Source organism: Balaenoptera ricei, chromosome 16, assembly GCF_028023285.1.
Source record: "Balaenoptera ricei isolate mBalRic1 chromosome 16, mBalRic1.hap2, whole genome shotgun sequence".
In the NCBI taxonomy this organism is placed as follows: Eukaryota; Metazoa; Chordata; class Mammalia; order Artiodactyla; family Balaenopteridae; genus Balaenoptera; species Balaenoptera ricei.
Genome location: NC_082654.1, coordinates 35,241,714 through 35,259,248, shown reverse-complemented (window position 1 = coordinate 35,259,248; position 17,535 = coordinate 35,241,714). Strand labels below are relative to the sequence as shown.

General features: G+C 41.5%; 1 protein-coding gene across 8 annotated transcripts in view; it reads right to left on the bottom strand.

Moving 5' to 3' along the window:
- Window positions 1-17,535, bottom strand: part of CPEB3 (cytoplasmic polyadenylation element binding protein 3) — a 205,746-nt gene that overhangs the window by 63,897 nt on the left and 124,314 nt on the right. For all 8 annotated transcript variants that reach the window (XM_059900380.1, XM_059900373.1, XM_059900374.1 and 5 more), the window contains one exon: window positions 8,971-9,089. In XM_059900380.1, the coding sequence (XP_059756363.1) occupies window positions 8,971-9,089 (119 nt within the window). The remainder of the gene's footprint in view (window positions 1-8,970; window positions 9,090-17,535) is intronic.

Here is a 17,535-nt window from a genome sequence, read left to right as displayed (position 1 = left end):
TTGAACTAACTGAACAAAACATCATAGAAACTTCAATGAAAGCCTTTTCCTCACTTATTTCCTGCTATTGCTCTCAAAGAGTTAACTAAAATTTCATCCTGGTTAAAACTGAAAGTCATTAATAGGGATAGCATTAGGCTAATTTCTAGGAAAAAAAATTTAAGAAATGCAATAGAGGTCACTTATTTTGACAGGATGCTACAAGATAACATCATTTCCTAAAAAGATAATTTCACTGAAAATTTGCAAAAGCCTCTAAGTTAAAGTTAAATATAAAATGCATTTTTATTGTATCTTTAATAACAGCATAAGAGAAAACATACAGTTTTAGTAAGAACAGTCTTAAACACAAGCCTTAGGACTTCAATTTTCTGAACATGACCAAATCTCCCTATAGCTCTAGAATTCTCTCAGTTTAGACCACTATTTAGAATTTAGACATTATCTACCAGTCAATAATGTTATCTTGGGCTCATTTTAAACATCTCACCCTATATGCGGTCTGGTGCTCTCCTTAGGTTACAAACATCTACCACATGAAGGGTCTACTGCACAGTGCCTTCCTTTTCATTTGTTGGGCTCAAGGCAGCTCCAAAAAGCAACCAAACTGTTCAGAGTCAACAGTGCAATCCGGTGGCTAGTTCAGGAAATCACCTGACCAAATCCCCCTTCCCTGCCATTTGATCTCTTTCCCACAAATTATCCATAAAGCTCATGGCTCAGCATCCCCCCAACCCCACCCCATTTCCTTTTTCCTCTTTTCAACACTCTTCAAACTCCTACTCAAGCTCTTCAGGAAAAGGTCTCCATTTTTCTCTCCCTAATCCTACAATCCTTTCAATGTACATGAATCAGAAAAACAATAGTGCAGAACCATCAGGACTGCTCTCCCCAGTGAGCAGCAGCGTCCCGGCTCTTCTGACAACCAGGATGAGTCAGCTAAACCGAGGGCCCGCTGATACAGCTGCAACAGCGCGGCTACAGTGGCAATGAACTCACACCCACCCCAGCTGTCAGCAATTCTATTTTAAGAATCCCAGACCTCACAGAATGACTGGAGTGCCCCACAGTATCACAAATAAACTAGTCTGTGGTTTGTGAGGCATCTTTATCTCTTCCATGTGTAAGGGGTTGTTTTATTATTATAACCACCAAAACTAATAGCCGTAACAGCAATAACTGTGGTTTGGACTCTTCAAAGTATATTCACATTTGGTATCTCATGTCAACCTAATTTTCACCACATAGCTCCCGAACAAACGGCTCAGCCGCCTTTGTGGAGTTCAGATGCTACCTATGATTCTCAAATGCTGCCCTCCACCCAAAAGAGAGGAAAAGAAGATGCCCTCCCTGTATCTTCTGCGGTAAGTGGCCAGAAAGAAACTTAACATCTGCTCAGAGTCATTGGCCTTGATAAGACTTCTGTACCCTGGGCAGCTCTGGGGCCTCCAGGCAGAACTCCACTGGGACTCAAAGCAAAAAGCTCTCACTCTCACACTAAGACTATTCCTCAGATACCAGTAGATCACAGGCCCCAAAGAACCTCAGCAAAATAGCCTGGATTCTTCTTAGACAGGAAGCCGAAAGTAACCCTGGGAAATTCTCTTATGCTCTCCCAGGGTGCTCCACACCCACCACCAGCATCAAGAAACACTGCAGGTACAAAAAGGAAATTGCTGCCATCCACACCAGGCTACACAGCCTGAGGCACGGAAACCACAGGCTTACAGCCCCACTGGGAACTTCAGTTACTGTTGAACAATTCAAATAACACTCTGTATACTGTTTCATAAGGGCACCCAGTACAAAAACAGAGCATGCATAAACTGTGCCCCCAAAATGGTGATGTACATCCTTGCTCTATGCTTGATATAATAAAGCCACTATCAATTAGATGCTGTGATTAATACCCGTATTTACAACCGTAAGATTCAAGGAAACATCTTCCCTCTAAAGGCCTTCCAGACTCCCTCAGGAACACCTGACCACTTTGCTTTTGAGCCACCCCACCTCAACTACCGTCTATAATGCGTCCATCATAGCACCTGTGACTCCTTACTCCACTTACTATTCACTTGGCTATTTCCCTCCATTGGACTCTGGGGGCCTCTAAGGCTGAGACCATATCTCTGTGTGGGCCCCAACTGCCCAGCACAGCACCCAACCCTTAGTGAGTGCTCTGTGCTCCTCAGCGTGCTGGTGAATTAACGAAGGTTTTCCCGAGGGGCAGACAGTGGTGCTGTAAGAACTTGTCCAGCAGCTGCCCCTCTATAGCTCCCCAATCACTCTCCTCACTCCACTGAAAGCTACCTTCTAGAGGCATGGAAATACACTGTGTCTGGTCACCAGTGGGTACACCAGGGCTTGGGCCTAATCAGTGCAAATTTCTGATGCCACTAGGTGACGCACGCGGGGATCAGAATTACCTAGTGCTCATCGTCACTTCTGACATTCCCGCATCACTTAGAAAGTGCAAGCGTGACAGATGATTCCCTTTTGAAAGAAAGAAGAAACTAGCACTTTTGAGCACCTACACTGCACCACTGTGCTAGGCATTTTACATACACTGTCACATTTAAACTCACCGTAACTGTTATGCTGTAAAAATTATCTCTACTTTAAAAACAAGGAAACTAAGACTCAGAAGTGTGACGTCAACTCAGGACCAAAACCCAGGTTTATCTGACCCCGAGTCTACAGACACTCTTTCCACTGCAACGAGGCTGTGTGCCTGCAAGGCTCCCTGTCCTCCAGGCTACTGGCCACCAGCTCTGCTTCCCAAGAGTCTCCTGGAAAAGCCAAAACGCATTTTTATTTGTGAATGATTAACCTCTCTCTTCTTTCCAATCTCATTTGGCCCATTTTCAACACATTAAGAAATGACCCATAGACTCTTCTTAAAGCTACTAAACAAAACTAGCAGTTAGAAAAGCTCAAATGTGATTTGGCAATGAAACTGGCTATTTTAACTTCTAGGTTCATAGCCTCAGGCACTCTTGCACCGCAACCAGACAATTTTGTCCAATGTCTACATAAATGTGTATTTTCAGTTCCATGGCGCTAGGGCAAGGATGTTGTCACTGGCATGCCGATCACTCAAACTCTTGAGAGGGATGTACACATAAAAGTTCCCGTTACCTAAGTTTTTCCTGGGAAGAAGCCTATTCTTTGAGTGAGCTTCATGCAATACTAATTCCACCAGAATCTTCACAAGTATAATCCCCAAAGAGGTACATAACATGCTGGATTAAACAATATTACACACATTTATTTATTGCAAAACTCCTCAGAACTTTCATATATCAATGTTTCCCAAATGTTCTTGGCTATGGAATCTTTAATTAAAGGAGAAAATGGATATAAAATGTACAAAGTAAGTGCTCAATAAGGGACACCTATTATTATTAAGAGCAAACCTTCTGTCAATGATCCTCTCAAGAGACCAGTGTTTTGATGAGACAAGCCTTCTTCAGAACACACTTTGGAAAACACTGACTATGATCCCTTAGGGGATGGTATTGGCTATTTAGTCCCCTGGTTACCATTTTGTACACTGGAACTGCAGCATCTTTTAGACCTCCCTAGAAAGGAATAACAGCTTCCAAAGACTCAAGCATTAAGAAACTCTGGACCCATTTGCAAAATCAGAGATTCATGGAGAAAAAAAAATAAGACTTATTATGAATAGGAGGTACTGCTCTCATTTTAAAGGAGGAATTCTTTCTTTGGAGAAATTCTTAAGATGGGAGGTGCCCAAAGCATGAATTTAGACCAAGCAACAAATAAATAAATCAAGAAGACTAGAAGTGCTAAAGATTTCCAAGGTGGGATATGACACAAAACCAGATTTGATTGAGCCAAGATAAAATTATAGTTATTGTCTTAGTGGGTAGCAGGTGGGGAATGAAAGAGTTTGAGTAAATATACCACAAACCCAAGGACTGAGGCCATCAATCAAGACTGCCCTACAAGCCCCTACCTGTCTTTCCCAATTTAATTTCCCTCTACTCCCTTTCATATATTTGTGTTCCATCCTAAGTGTTCTGCATTCATACCACACAATTTCTCATTTCTGTGTTCACACTGTTGCCTTTCTCCAAAATGTCTATTCCCCCACACCTCCATACTTCTGGCCAATCTCCAAACTCTCTTCATCCTTCAAGACCTCGTTTAAATGACACTTCATCCAAGAAGCTTTCTTTCATCACTCCTTGTATGTATAAACTGTCCAAAGTGCTTAATCTACATCTTACCTCGTTGTATTTGTTATTTTTCTTTTTTTTTTTTTTTTTTTTTTTTTTTAATTTTATTTATTTTTATTTTATTTATTTGTTTATTTATGGCTGTGTTTGGTCTTCGTTTCTGTGCGAGGGCTTTCTCTAGTTGTGGCAAGCGGGGGCCACTCTTCATCGCGGTGCGCGGGCCTCTCACCACCGCGGCCTCTCTTGCTGCGGGGCACAGGCTCCAGACGCGCAGGCTCAGTAGTTGTGGCTCACGGGCTTAGTTGCTCCGCGGCATGTGGGATCCTCCCAGACCAGGGCTCGAACCCGTGTCCCCTGCATTAGCAGGCAGATTCTCAACCCCTGCGCCACCAGGGAAGCCCCTGTTATTTTTCTTAATTTGACAAATATTTGAGAACCTCTTATGAACCAGGCTCTACAGATTTGTCTATTTATACACTTGTTTTATCTATTCATTATATTATTAAGTTTTTGAACACAGGATTTTATGTCTGGTTCAAAATAAGTTCTGATTCATAGTAACCAATACTAAAGCCTTGCACATAGTAGGCACTCAAATGTGGTTTGAAGGAAGAAAGGAAGGCACAGCATTTTTAAAAGCTGTATGTGGGCTGGAGAGAGCTTAAATCCTAGGCAAAACGATCCAGCCTATTTTTGTAACTAAAAAAAGTGATGAAAAATGCTAGAGGTTCCTCTGATATATAAATGGGGGTAGGAGACACTGGAATGACAGACAGATTAGACAGATTTAAAAATTAAAGAATTAAACCAGCCTCTATTTCCAGCTTCCTTTTTTTTTCCACAATTTTTTTTTTTTTTTAATTTTTGTCTTTCTAGTTTTAAGTGGATGACCTGAGCAATAACCTAAAGAATTCACCTTACATAAGACACTTCAGTTCAGTAAGACAGTTTAAAAATATATAGCAAAGTCAATCTGTCATGTTTTAGAATATTTATAAATTGTGATTGTGCTATAAATTGTAAGGAGGAGGAATTAGGAAACTTTTCTGATACTCCTTTCAAGGTGTTTGCTATCCCACATCTCTGGCCAAAGTGTTCTAGAAGTTAAGAACCATAACATCTCCTTCCTCACCTCCTTTTCAAGGTTACTCTTTTCAGCCCCTCAATCTGTTAGACCCTCTTAGGTTTCCTCATCTATCAGTCCGCTGTCTTGAACCTTCAGGTTCAGCTTATTTATACATTCAAAAAGTAGAGTTCCCTTAACAAGAGGGACCACTGTCACAATGGCTGCCTGCTTTACTGAAAGCATGGACAAGAACATAGCTATCCTCTGGGACGCCTGGGACATCTGAGCTATGGAACTCCTCTTGTTGGAGGAGGGGGAAAAAAAAATCACAGATCTAGAGGCTTTGCAATTATTCCTACTCTTGCCAATTTGTCTTTCATTCTTTAAGACTGAGGGGTCCTCTACTCAATACCCTGTAATGGCTTACATGGGAAAAGAATCTAAAAAAGAGTGGATATATGTATATGTATAACTGATTCACTTTGTTGTACATCTGAAACCAACACAACATTGTAAATCAACTATATGTCAATAAAAGTTATAAAAAAAAAAAGACTGGGGGGGGTCAATTAATCAGGCCATAAATACAGTTTCTTTTGCCATCTTTCAGGATCAGACCTATATATAGAATAGTCTGAGTGGAGTCATCTAATGAAAGGTAATCACTGACCAAAAATATAACTACCTGAAATCCACTAAGTATGGATTCATTTGAGTTAAAAAACAAACATGATCTTAGAAAGGATAAGTGAGAGGGAACCTTTCTATCAGGCGCTGTATTAGGAAAACCATGTGATTAACCTAATCCACACAAAGGGAGTGGGGGGTTGATTTGGGGGAAAGGGAGAGGGCAAAGGACAGAAAATCTGTGAAGTCACTTTAGAATATGGTGTATATTTCCAAGGAGAAATTCAGGGAGGATTGGAGAGAACTAAACAACAGAATGAGGGCACTAAGATCCTGAAAGGTAGCCAAGCTAAGAAGTAGAAAAAGCCAGAAAGAGCCACAGCTCAGAAGGTTTGGTGAATGAGCTCTAGAGGCTGACTTTACCTTGAGCTATTGCCCAAGTCCTTATTTACTCCCAAAGGTTCAACCCAGCTCTCACTGTCTGTGGGAGCATCCAAAATGAGGTGGAATGTACCGAAACCTGGTAGGGAAGTGTGGCCAAATGAGGCTGGGAGTGGAAGATGTGGAGCTGAAGCCAAGAAAGAGAAGGTTTCAAAAATAGAGCCAAAAAGAGCCAGAACCCAAAATGGGATCCAGTTCATTAGAATTACAGGTATTTGGGGACTTCTATGTTTCCCATCCTAAGTTTTATTTAAATTGTTTATGCTGGAAATTCTGAGTATGCCTGGGTCAAAGAAATACGTGATCAGCAGCCACCATTCAGAATTCACCAAGCTCCAATAAAACTGCTTCACTTGAGCTCAGAAAATGGAAACTGCAATAAGGCAGAAATTTGTAGAAACACAAACAATGAAAGTTAGTTTCCCCTATAAACATTTCCGAAACAGATAATTACACTAATTAATTTCAAAAGTCCTTCAAGCCAAGGGTAATACACATGTTTGGAGTGAAAACACTCAACAGTACTGGTGTTGCCTCCATACCACCTCCGCCTGCAACCACCACTGCTCATCCCCTCTCACAAGACGTCCAGCCCTGGTGTGAGCTTGCCCTGACAGAACATATGACCCACCTCCTCCCACACAGCCAGTGACATGGCCCTTCCAAGGTACACAAGCCCCATCTGCTGACCTCCAGACTCCTCCCCTCAATTCAACAGCTTCTTAATCTACTCTGAGTGTAACTATCTCAGTATGTACCTCTACCCCTCTGTCGGTTTACAGATACGAACATATTTCAAATCCTCTCCTACAGTGCATGACCAACCCCACCTTAACCCTTTTGAGCTCACTCCCACTCCCACTGATGTGTCAGTGGCAGAGACTCTCTGGAGGTTGACCATTTTCCTCTGACATCTGACCCCGCCAAACTGGGCTCAGTCTGTCTAATTTCATATTACTCCAAAGAGATGTAGAAGTTATTGCAGCTTTCTTATTATTTTTTCAGAGGAAACACTGCACACTCCCACTCTAGTCAGTCCCCATGTCTCCCTCTTAACACACAGCCTCTCTACACTGTTTAAATTAAGAGGAAAGTTAACAAAGCCTCCCTACTCTTTTTCCCAGCCTGCTATTTTCTGCTGTTTTCCAAATAGCTACCTGTATAGCTACCCTATCCAATGCTGTTAACTGCTGTTATAAAAATTGGGCAATAGCCCCAGATATTGAAAAATTATAGTGATACTTTCAAACTTGCTAAAATCCTTGCCTCTTCCTCTGCATCAATTATTGTACCATGACTCAGGATCCCCATTCTTTAGTAACTCCCTCTTCTGCTTTACATACTGTAATCTCCCACTTATAGGTAGCCAAGTCCCAGCACCATTTTTTTGCAACCAATTGTAAACCCTGTTCTAGATGCCACCATTCTTTTCAAAAGATGTTACTAGGTAGATAAGCTCTAACCCTGCTCTCCTGAATCCTCTAGCACTATGTAGAACTAATAGCACCATTTGTGCAAGTACCCGACCTCACCAAATGCTTTCACATTCATTTTGTTCTTATCTGAGCCTCTCAACATCCCAGAGAGGAACCATTATTCTTCTCATTTTATAGGTGAGGAAGCCAAGTTGCAGCAAGGATTATGTGACTTATTCAGAGTCAAGTAGATATTTAAATGCTAGAGTCAAGACTCAAACTGGGAACTTTACATCTGACCACAACTCTTTCCCCATACACATTTCTGAGAATAAACCTGGCTGTCAACCAAGCCCAACACCTCTGGTGTAAGGGGATGCTGTAGGCCCCATGACAGATACCTGCCTTGGTCCCTTAGTCCACACCACTAATTTTTACTCTATTTCCCACTCCTAGCATCAAGTCTTGACACACAAACTCACCCCCCTCCCAACCACCTAAGGATCTTTACTTCTGCCATGTTAACCAAGTTTTTTCTTCGCTCTAAACATTCTTGCCCCTTCTCCACTGATAGCCCCTCTGCCAGGAGAAAGGATGCGGTCTTCCTCTGTTACCTAGTGACTTACACTCTTTGGCTCAGAAACCACAAACTTAACCATAAATTCTGTAGAAGTGTACATTATTTATGATTTTGGGTCCATGTTCTCTGTCCTTCCCCTCCACTGCCCTATTTGAAGCTATCCCATTTTAGATTATAAGCTCCTGGCCCAGAAGGCTCTATTTAGCCAGCTGTGGGTACCACCCAGCACAATGCTTTGCATTCAAAGGCATATAAACATTGATGATTATGACCTTTTTTAAAAAAATAAATAAATTACTCCTGCCCTTGATCTGAAATAATGACAGAAACCAGCTGCCAAAACCACTAAGAGCATTATTTACTTCAATTCAGAGTTTCTGAATAGGAATTAGCATAAAAGAGCCATAAAGTGAAAGACAAGGGCACATTTGTTTACATGTGGTCCCAAAGGTATAAAGCAAAATACTGAGTAATTTGTTATTAGCTTCCCATCAACAGCAGTCCAGCGCTACTGCGTAGCAAGGTCACCCCGGGTAAGAGGATCCTAGTTTCAGCATTCCCATGACAAGGAGAAGGCGATCAGCTATTCCAATTGCATACGTGCTCTGGAAAAGCAACAGCTGGCTGCATATTACTCACCGGTTTATCCTTGATGGTGGGGCTTGACACGCACAGGTACAGTTTCCCGTCTTCTTCTAGGCAGGCATCTATCAAAGCTTGTACTGAGCTCTCCTCCTGGAACAGCAGAAAGGCATAGCCTTGGGGAGGACAAAAACAAAAGGGTGGGGGGAGGAATCAGTAAATTAAACTCAAAGTACCAATTAAAAATTTACCTATTGTTTCACTTTGGCAAATTCTTACTAAAAATCTAAGAACTTGAAGTGGGACACAGGGAAGTAAGAGTCATTGAGACCCTCATGTGTTAGGTACTCACAGACTTTACCTTGTATTGGGTATTACAGGCACTGTATTAGGTACTCATAGACTTTACTTTGATTAATTTCCATAATTACTCAGGGGAGCAAGTTCAGAACACATCTATGGAATTTCCATTAAGTAGGTTTGGTCATCTTTAATGAGAGCAGGCAGACTCACCAATGGCCTGAGCCACAACGGCTCAGGAAACAAGCGTCACCTGCCCTCCAACTTCCACCAAGCTCTAGGCTTGACACATGCTGCAACATGGATGTACCCTGAAAACATTATGCTAACTGAAAGGAGCCAGGCACAAAATACCGCATATTATATGGAATGTCCAGAATAGGCAAATCTAGAGAGACAAAAAATAGATTAGTGGTTGCCTAGGGCTGGGGGAGTGGAGGGAATAGGTACAGTGTTTCTTTTGGGGATGATGAAAATCTTCTAAAATTGATTGTGGTGGTGATTGCATAACTGTGAACATACTGGAAACCACTGAACCGTACATTTTAAATGGGTGAACTGTGAATTATATCTCAACAAAAGTTGTCCAAAAAAAAAAGCTCAACAATAGGCTAATTTGTCTTTATATATCTGATGGTGATGCTCTGTTTCTTCAAGGATATTCTCCTGTCTCATGGCTGAATACATGATCTGTGAGCGTGGACACGAGCTGCAGGACGTCCACGGACACAGCCAGCTTTGTTCAGTTCAATTCAGTAAGATTTACTGAGCAACTGTTACAAACGAGACACAATCTATGGATTATGAGGAAAACTGAGATGAACGAGACTAGGTTCCAGCTGTCCAGAGACTTATGTGATAGAAGAAACAGGCTTTTAGACAATTAACTTCTCGCTACAAAGCTGAGGGAGATAAACGGAAATAAAAAGTACTATGGGAGCCCAGACAAGCAAGGAATCTGACTTGAGAGAATCAGCAAAGACGTCAAAGAGGACAATAGATGTTCAAGGGGCCAACTGTGGCACTTGCTGCCACACTGGCATTCATGAATGGCAGCTGAGCAAAGGCCCAGGATGAGCTAGTCTAAACCTGAGTATTCAGCTGTTCAACCTCTCTACAATCCCTTCAGCTCTGCTAAGTCTCTCAGCTGTCACCTCCACTCCCAGTCCTGCTACTGACCTCAAAGGAAACCATCACCAATAAGGCTCTCCCCTGGCGCACTGTGTGCCAGGAAGATGTAAGTGGTGAAGAAGGATAAGAACCCCCGTGTTCAGAAGCTTCTCACACATCAAACAAAGATGCTCATCAACTGGCCTAGAAGCAAAGCTCTCTGGAGTCCTGGGCAGCACGTGATGACAGTGGCAGTGGACAGTGAATAACGGGTACTCTTTATCCTTTTTCCCCAGCTCCTCGTCTACTATACAGAGCATCCAAGCAAACAGAGTAGGAAAAAGATCAACCATTATGCAGCACACCAGGAGTGGCCAATGCAACAGGCAGAAGCCAACACACAGGGGAAAGCACCAAGCCCACAGGAACGGGTATGGAGCTACAAGACGGAGGCTGCCTAGATGGCAGGACCCAGAGCTGTTTTCTGGGCTTTGCTCCCAGGCCAAATGGGTCAAAGGATTCAGCAGATGGCCAGGCAAGAACAATAAAACTTAACCGCAAAACTAGAAAGGATAATACATCATTTCTTCATACCCTCTCTCTTTTCGAAATAGTATCAAACGATTACCAAGCCCCAGCGAATCTATTAAAAGTTCAATGTTTTCATTTAATGTGAGAACATTAATTACACTTGCCAAAGAGAATATTAGAGGTCAGTGGGTTAAAAAATGCAAAGATCACAAAGAGGAGGTCTCAGCATGTCCTCTCAAACCTCCTGCCTCACCAAGTTAAATCTTGGTGCAAATCTTCCACAAAGGTCCTCAGAGGCACGCTGAATATCTTGTTCTTGGAGAGGGCCCTGTCTGTGTACAGTACGCGCAGGCACATCAAAAAGGCCTGGGGATGGGGCAGCTCAGTGAGCTGGGGTTCTCTCTAGCTCCTTGCCTCTGCAAGGCCACCGAGCTGGCTGCACCTTTCCTGCACATTGCTGCCCACCTCTTACAATCTTCCACATCAAATCCCACACTGTGTTCAACGTGGGCATCAGAGGAAAGGGAGGGCATCCCCATAGCAGCTGAGTAGCTACCACAAAATCACACAGATTTTTCACTCAGGCCTGTCTCACAGCCATAAATGACAACATTGGCAGTAGACAGAGTAAAAACAACTGGGAGTCACAAGTAAAAGCCTGCTACAAATATTATTACCAAGAAAAATATCTACAACTTCTTTTCCTTTCCCAGGGAATGGGCCAATTTCTTCAGAATGGCTCTTTTACAACAAATCATCTCTCCTCCCTAATCAGCAAGCTGCTACTCTCAGTAACACCAACATTCTCTTAGCACCACAGATAAGGGGTGTAACTCAAGTCCAACCATTTCCTTCAACCCTGCCTCCTACCTCAGGCCTTTCAACCAAAACAAAATTCACCAGAGACCCCAACACACCCACGAAAACAACTTCATGATACGTTCACCTACTAAAACACCTTCTGATATCTCAAGGTCAACCAAACCCAGACAACAACAGAAATCAGAGGATTAAAAAAAAATCAGGAGGGAAGAAAACTTCAAAGACATTTCCCTTTTGATTTTCAGAAATTCGAGGTCAAAGTAAACAAAGTAGAAAAAGATCCCTTCAAGAATAACAAGGTCAATGTGAGATGGACATTAAGTCAATGATTTACTAAAAGGCAAATTCTACATGGTACTACAGAAAGAGTTCTGGACTAGGAGTCAAAATGCCTGGATTTGGGTCCTAGTCCTAACACTTATTGGCTGTGTAGTAATAACAGCTAATAGCTAACATTTATTGAGCATCTACTATGCACCAAGCACTGTTTCTAAGTGCCTTATGTGTATTAACTCGTTTCATCTTCACACACACTCTGAGGTAGTCACTATTTTAAATTCTGTTTTACAGTTAAAGAAACTTCAAGAGTGATTAAGCGACTTGTTTGATGGTGATTGTTCTACCACCCAGTAAGTGGTGGAATCATGGACTTGAATGTTAAAGTTTCTGAGTCTTAATGGCCTACATGGGAAAAGAATGTAAAAAGGAGTGGATATATGTATATGGATAACTGATTCACTTTTCTGTACAGCAGAAACTAACATAACATTGTAAGTCAACTCTACTCCAATAAAAATTTAAAAAAAAAAAAGTTTCTGAGTCTTGGCTCTTTTATCTGTAAAATGAAGATTACCTTACAGAGATGAAGGTTGTGAGATGATACATGTAAGGTGCTTTGAAAACTAGGATATCATGCAAGTGTCAATTTTTCTTTTATTGCATTTTCAATTATTTTTGTGATAATGTAAAATTAAATTGTTTTGCATATGGTCTCATTATAAAAATTAGAGTTCAGATGAATGAGATAAACTTTCTTCTTTGCATTTGCAAGCATTTGGTGAATAAAGGGAAGTAATCTAGATACTAAAGGAAAACAGTTTTTTGAATGACAGGCTAAATAAATATTACTGTAAATAATCAATAAAGTGACTGAATATTTGCTTTCATATATCATTAGCAAGTTCTATTAGGAGAGAAAATTATCCGATGTGGTACTATTTGCTGATTTTCATACATTCTTTAAATAAAAGCCTATTATACCTATAAATCAAGCTCCTCAAACTGTCACTATGATGGCAGGGTTCTTCTGTTAGTTTGAAAGGTATAAAAAAAACTTGGCCCCAAAATTATAAACTCCCTCTGTTTTCCCTTGCCCTCTGAGCCAGCCAAGAGATAACCGGATTTTAAAACTCAAGTTTCAGAAATGATGACCTTCTTACCCAAGTACCTAAGAAGTGTGGTGAGCTATGGGAGGCCCTCAACTCAGAGCCAGTCTGTAGGTGGAAATAGGGGCTCTGGGGAAGCAGTAGGAACTCTTGGCATGGTCACCATCACCACCCTGGGTTATGGGCAGAATGGGTGGCAGGAAGCTGCTTGCTTTCCCACTGGTGCCAAATAGGTTGGGAAGGAAGGGTAGAACAGTGAGGGATTTTTGGACAAGCCTGAACTGACCAATGTACTTCTCTGGAGTAAAGAGGTATGGAGGGCTTCCCTGGTGGCGCAGTGGTTGAGAATCTGCCTGCCAATGCAGGGGACACGGGTTCGAGCCCTGGTCTGGGAAGATCCCACATGCCGTGGAGCGACTAGGCCCGTGAGCCACAATTGCTGAGCCTGCGCGTCTGGAGCCTGTGCTCCCCAACAAGAGAGGCCACGATAGTGAGAGGCCCGCGCACCGCGATGAAGAGTGGACCCCACTTGCCGCAACTAGAGGAAGCCCTCGCACAGAAACGAAGACCCAACACAACCATAAATTAATTAATTAATTAATATAAAAAAAAAAAACGAATAAAGAGACTTTATTAAAAAAAAAAAAAAAGAGGTATGGAGTGAGAAAGGGGACTTAATTGGGATAATTCCATTTTATTTGGCCAAGTTTTTGAAGGATAAATTTAATTAAAGATTTTTTTTTCTCTTAATACCCAAAACACATTGAGTATAACAACCTCCAAAATGTTCTTGGCTACCTTTCAAAAACAAAGCTTCCTGAGCTCTTAAATACAAAATTTTTCATGTTATAATTTTTTTATACTTGATCCCTAGTACAAATAACAGTCACCACCAACTTCACCACCAGAAACACCAGTTACTAAGTGCTTACAATGTGCTACACACTTTGCCAATAATAAACACTTTACCTCACAGTAATTCTATGAGGTAAATACAGTTGTTATTATTACCATTTTACAGATGAGGAAACTGAAGCTCTGAGAGGTTAAGGGATACCTCAGATTAAAACCTAGAGATTAAATTTGGGATTGAAATTTAGGTCAGCTTCCAGAGCCCTCATTTTTTATCCACTAACTTATACTGTCTCACCTAAAAATGATGAGATAAAGTTTTCAATATCACTAGCAAATAAGTACTTGCCTATTTATTATTTATTGTCACTTTTGTGACAGTGATCATTTGACAGTGGTTTAGTGGCATGAAGTGGTCACCTGTGCTTTAGTCCTACAATTTAAGGTCTACGCAGATATATTTGCTCTAAAGCCCACAAAAACTATATTAAGAAGAGCTTATAGGGCTTCCCTGGTGGCGCAGTGGTTGAGAATCTGCCTGCTAATGCAGGGGACACAGGTTCGGACCCTGGTCTGGGAAGATCCCACGTGCTGCGGAGCAACTAGGCCTGTGAGCCACAATTACTGAGCCTGCGCAGCTGGAGCCTGTGCTCCACAACAAGAGAGGCCACGATAGCGAGAGGCCCGCGCACCGCGATGAAGAGTGGCCCCCGCTTGCCACAACTAGAGAAAGCCCTCGCACAGAAACAAAGACCCAACACAGCCAAAAATAAATAAATAAATAAATAAGCTTCTTAAAAAAAAAAAAAAAAAGAAGAGCTTATAAAACCAAATAATCTCAGCTCAAAAAAAAAAAAACAACTATATTAGGAAGAGCTGAAATGATGAATTTCAAAATAATCAGAAGTTTAGTTTTAGTTTATTTAGGACAATTGAATTATCATATTTAGTAAAGATGCTTATTGTTTTCAATGTATTTTTAAGTTGTATATTTAGAATGAAGGCTCTTGAGGGAGTTAAAGAGCAGATCTCACTAAATTAGACTTTAATAAAATGAACATCATCATCACAGTAATCATCAGCTTAAGCAAGAATCTTCAATGGTTGCTAAAACCATTGGGTAAATCTGGGAGGGGATACAAGATATTCATGCTATCTTAAGGTATCACTTTGAAGATGAATAAGTATTTGCAAAGGGAGAAAAAGGTACTTTCACAGTGGAGAAATCCGGCAGACAGCACCATAGCCAAATGATCGCACTGAACATCACCAACAACAGGGCAAACTGACATCATGTGCCTCTCATATTATGTCCTTCCCGGTGCAGCATGTCATCTGCTAAGAGTGTTTCCCCTGAATCTCATTATGAGGAAACAAACCTATCATTCCAAATTAAGTGACAGTCTATAAAACATCCGGCAGGAACTCTTCAAATGATACAAAAGACAAAAAGCCTAGGAAAGTATCTAAAGTAAAGGAGACTAAAGAGACATGACAACTAAATGTATGGCTAGACTTTGACTGGATCTTGGATTTAAAAAAAAAAAAAAGCTCTAAAGGACATTACTAGAATAACCTGGATACTTCTTGTTCTCAGAAAACATATGGTGAATCATTTAGGAGTGAGGGGTCTTAATGTCTACAACTTACTCTCAAACGATTTATCAAAAAATATCTATGTATATATACACATACTGACAAAAAAAAACCAGAAAGCAAATGTGGCAAAATGCTAACAACTGGTGAATCTAGAGGAAGGCAGTATAGGCATTCACTGTACTATTCTTACAACTTTACTGTACATTTTGAAATTTTTTTTTTTTTAAATTTTATTTATTTATTTATTTATTTATTTATTTATGGCTGTGCTGGGTCTTCGTTTCTGTGCAAGGGCTTTCTCTAGTTGTGGCAAGCGGGGGCCACTCTTCATCGCGGTGCATGGGCCTCTCACTATCGTGGCCTCTCCTGTTGCGGAGCACAGGCTCCAGACGCGCAGGCTCAGTAATTGTGGCTCATGGGCCTAGTTGCTCCATGGCATGTGGGATCTTCCCAGACCAGGGCTCGAACCCGTGTCCCCTGCATTGGCAGGCAGATTCTCAACCACTGCACCACCAGGGAAGCCCGAAATTTTTCAAAATAAAAATTTGTGGAAAAAAATCGAAACCACAGGTCTCTCTGGAGAAGAGGGTAATATACTCTCTCATTCTTGAAAGAGCTGTGTGGTCTTCTGAAAGACCTAATAGTTCTTAAAATCAACTAATGCTCTTAGTGATTTATATGTTTTAAGTAGCAACTACAATGGAAAAACAATTCCAACTTGTAGAGCTGTGCCCTGAGCTATGGCTGCATTCATAAAATGGTGACTGACAAGGGAGGGCTGGTTTCTGATGACAGGAGGTCAGCCCCAGAAGGAAGAATCCAAGGTCTGGACAGAGAGAGAGATCGCTCCTTGCACAGAATCCAGGCTCCCCGATTTCCTGTGACCTTCCTAGAGAGACCTGAAGGGCACCTCTCCAGCCAGAGCTGAATGAGTTCAGACATTTTTGGCACAGGAAGTCTGTTCCAAACATTCTCCCTGACCTTGGCTTTCAGGTCAGAGGACTTACCTGGTTTGCCTCAGGAGTCTTTACCTTTGGATTCAATTCAATAGAACCAAAAATGTTTAGGAGGTACAAGGCAGGATACTAGGCACTGAAGCTACAAAGGTGAATAAGTCAAGAAAGAACCCTGCCCTGGAAAAACTCAGCCTGTAAATAAGTGACTAAGAAACAACAAGAAAAGTGCTAGTTGGGGTTATAGCCTATAAAACACTGGTGAGAGACAAATGGAGCACAGGTGCCCAAACATCAGGAAAAGTCATACAGTAAAGGCCACATCTGGGCTGGAGGATAACTGCTTTTCTAGGAAGCAAGGGCAATCCAAGTTCATGAAAGAGCACAGGCCAAGGCTTCACAAAGGGCCAAAGATCGGCTTATTTGGAAAACAGTGAGTAGAGTGCATTAGTTCAGAGTATAGGATTGGGGGTAGCAGGCGGCAAGAGATGAAGTAGCTCATCAACCCCCTGTCTGCTGCCTGGAGAACACAGTAAGTCTCTGAACTGGATTCCTTATTCATTCTCCTCTTGGATGAGAACCTCTGATCTCCAAGACTGACTGAACACTTATTATGCACCCTAGGCAATGCAGGGGAATTCTGACACGAGCAAGTCCTTGTTCTCAAGAAATTTATAAACCAGTACATGAAGGTCATGAAGAATAAGTATAAAGAGAACTCTAATTTAGGAACAATGCATTCAGGACCCTTAGAAGTATTTTCTAAACGTATTTTTAAAAGTTGGATTTCATAGAAGGAAGACAGATCTTTCCGTGAAGAAGACATGGATAGAGAAATCAGGGAAGACTTTCTGTTGGTGGTGGCACAGGAGCCAGATCTTAGGTGAAAAATTGGAGAAGGACATTCCAAGGGAAGGATTTAGCCTAATTAAGATGTAGAGATGGCTCAGCAGGTACTGTCCATGGATGCCTAAACATTCCCCTTGGTTTCAGAACCAAACATATTTCTTTGACTATATTTACTACAAAGAGCTGAGGCTCAAGCATTTTGGCTCAAGCCTGTTTCGTGT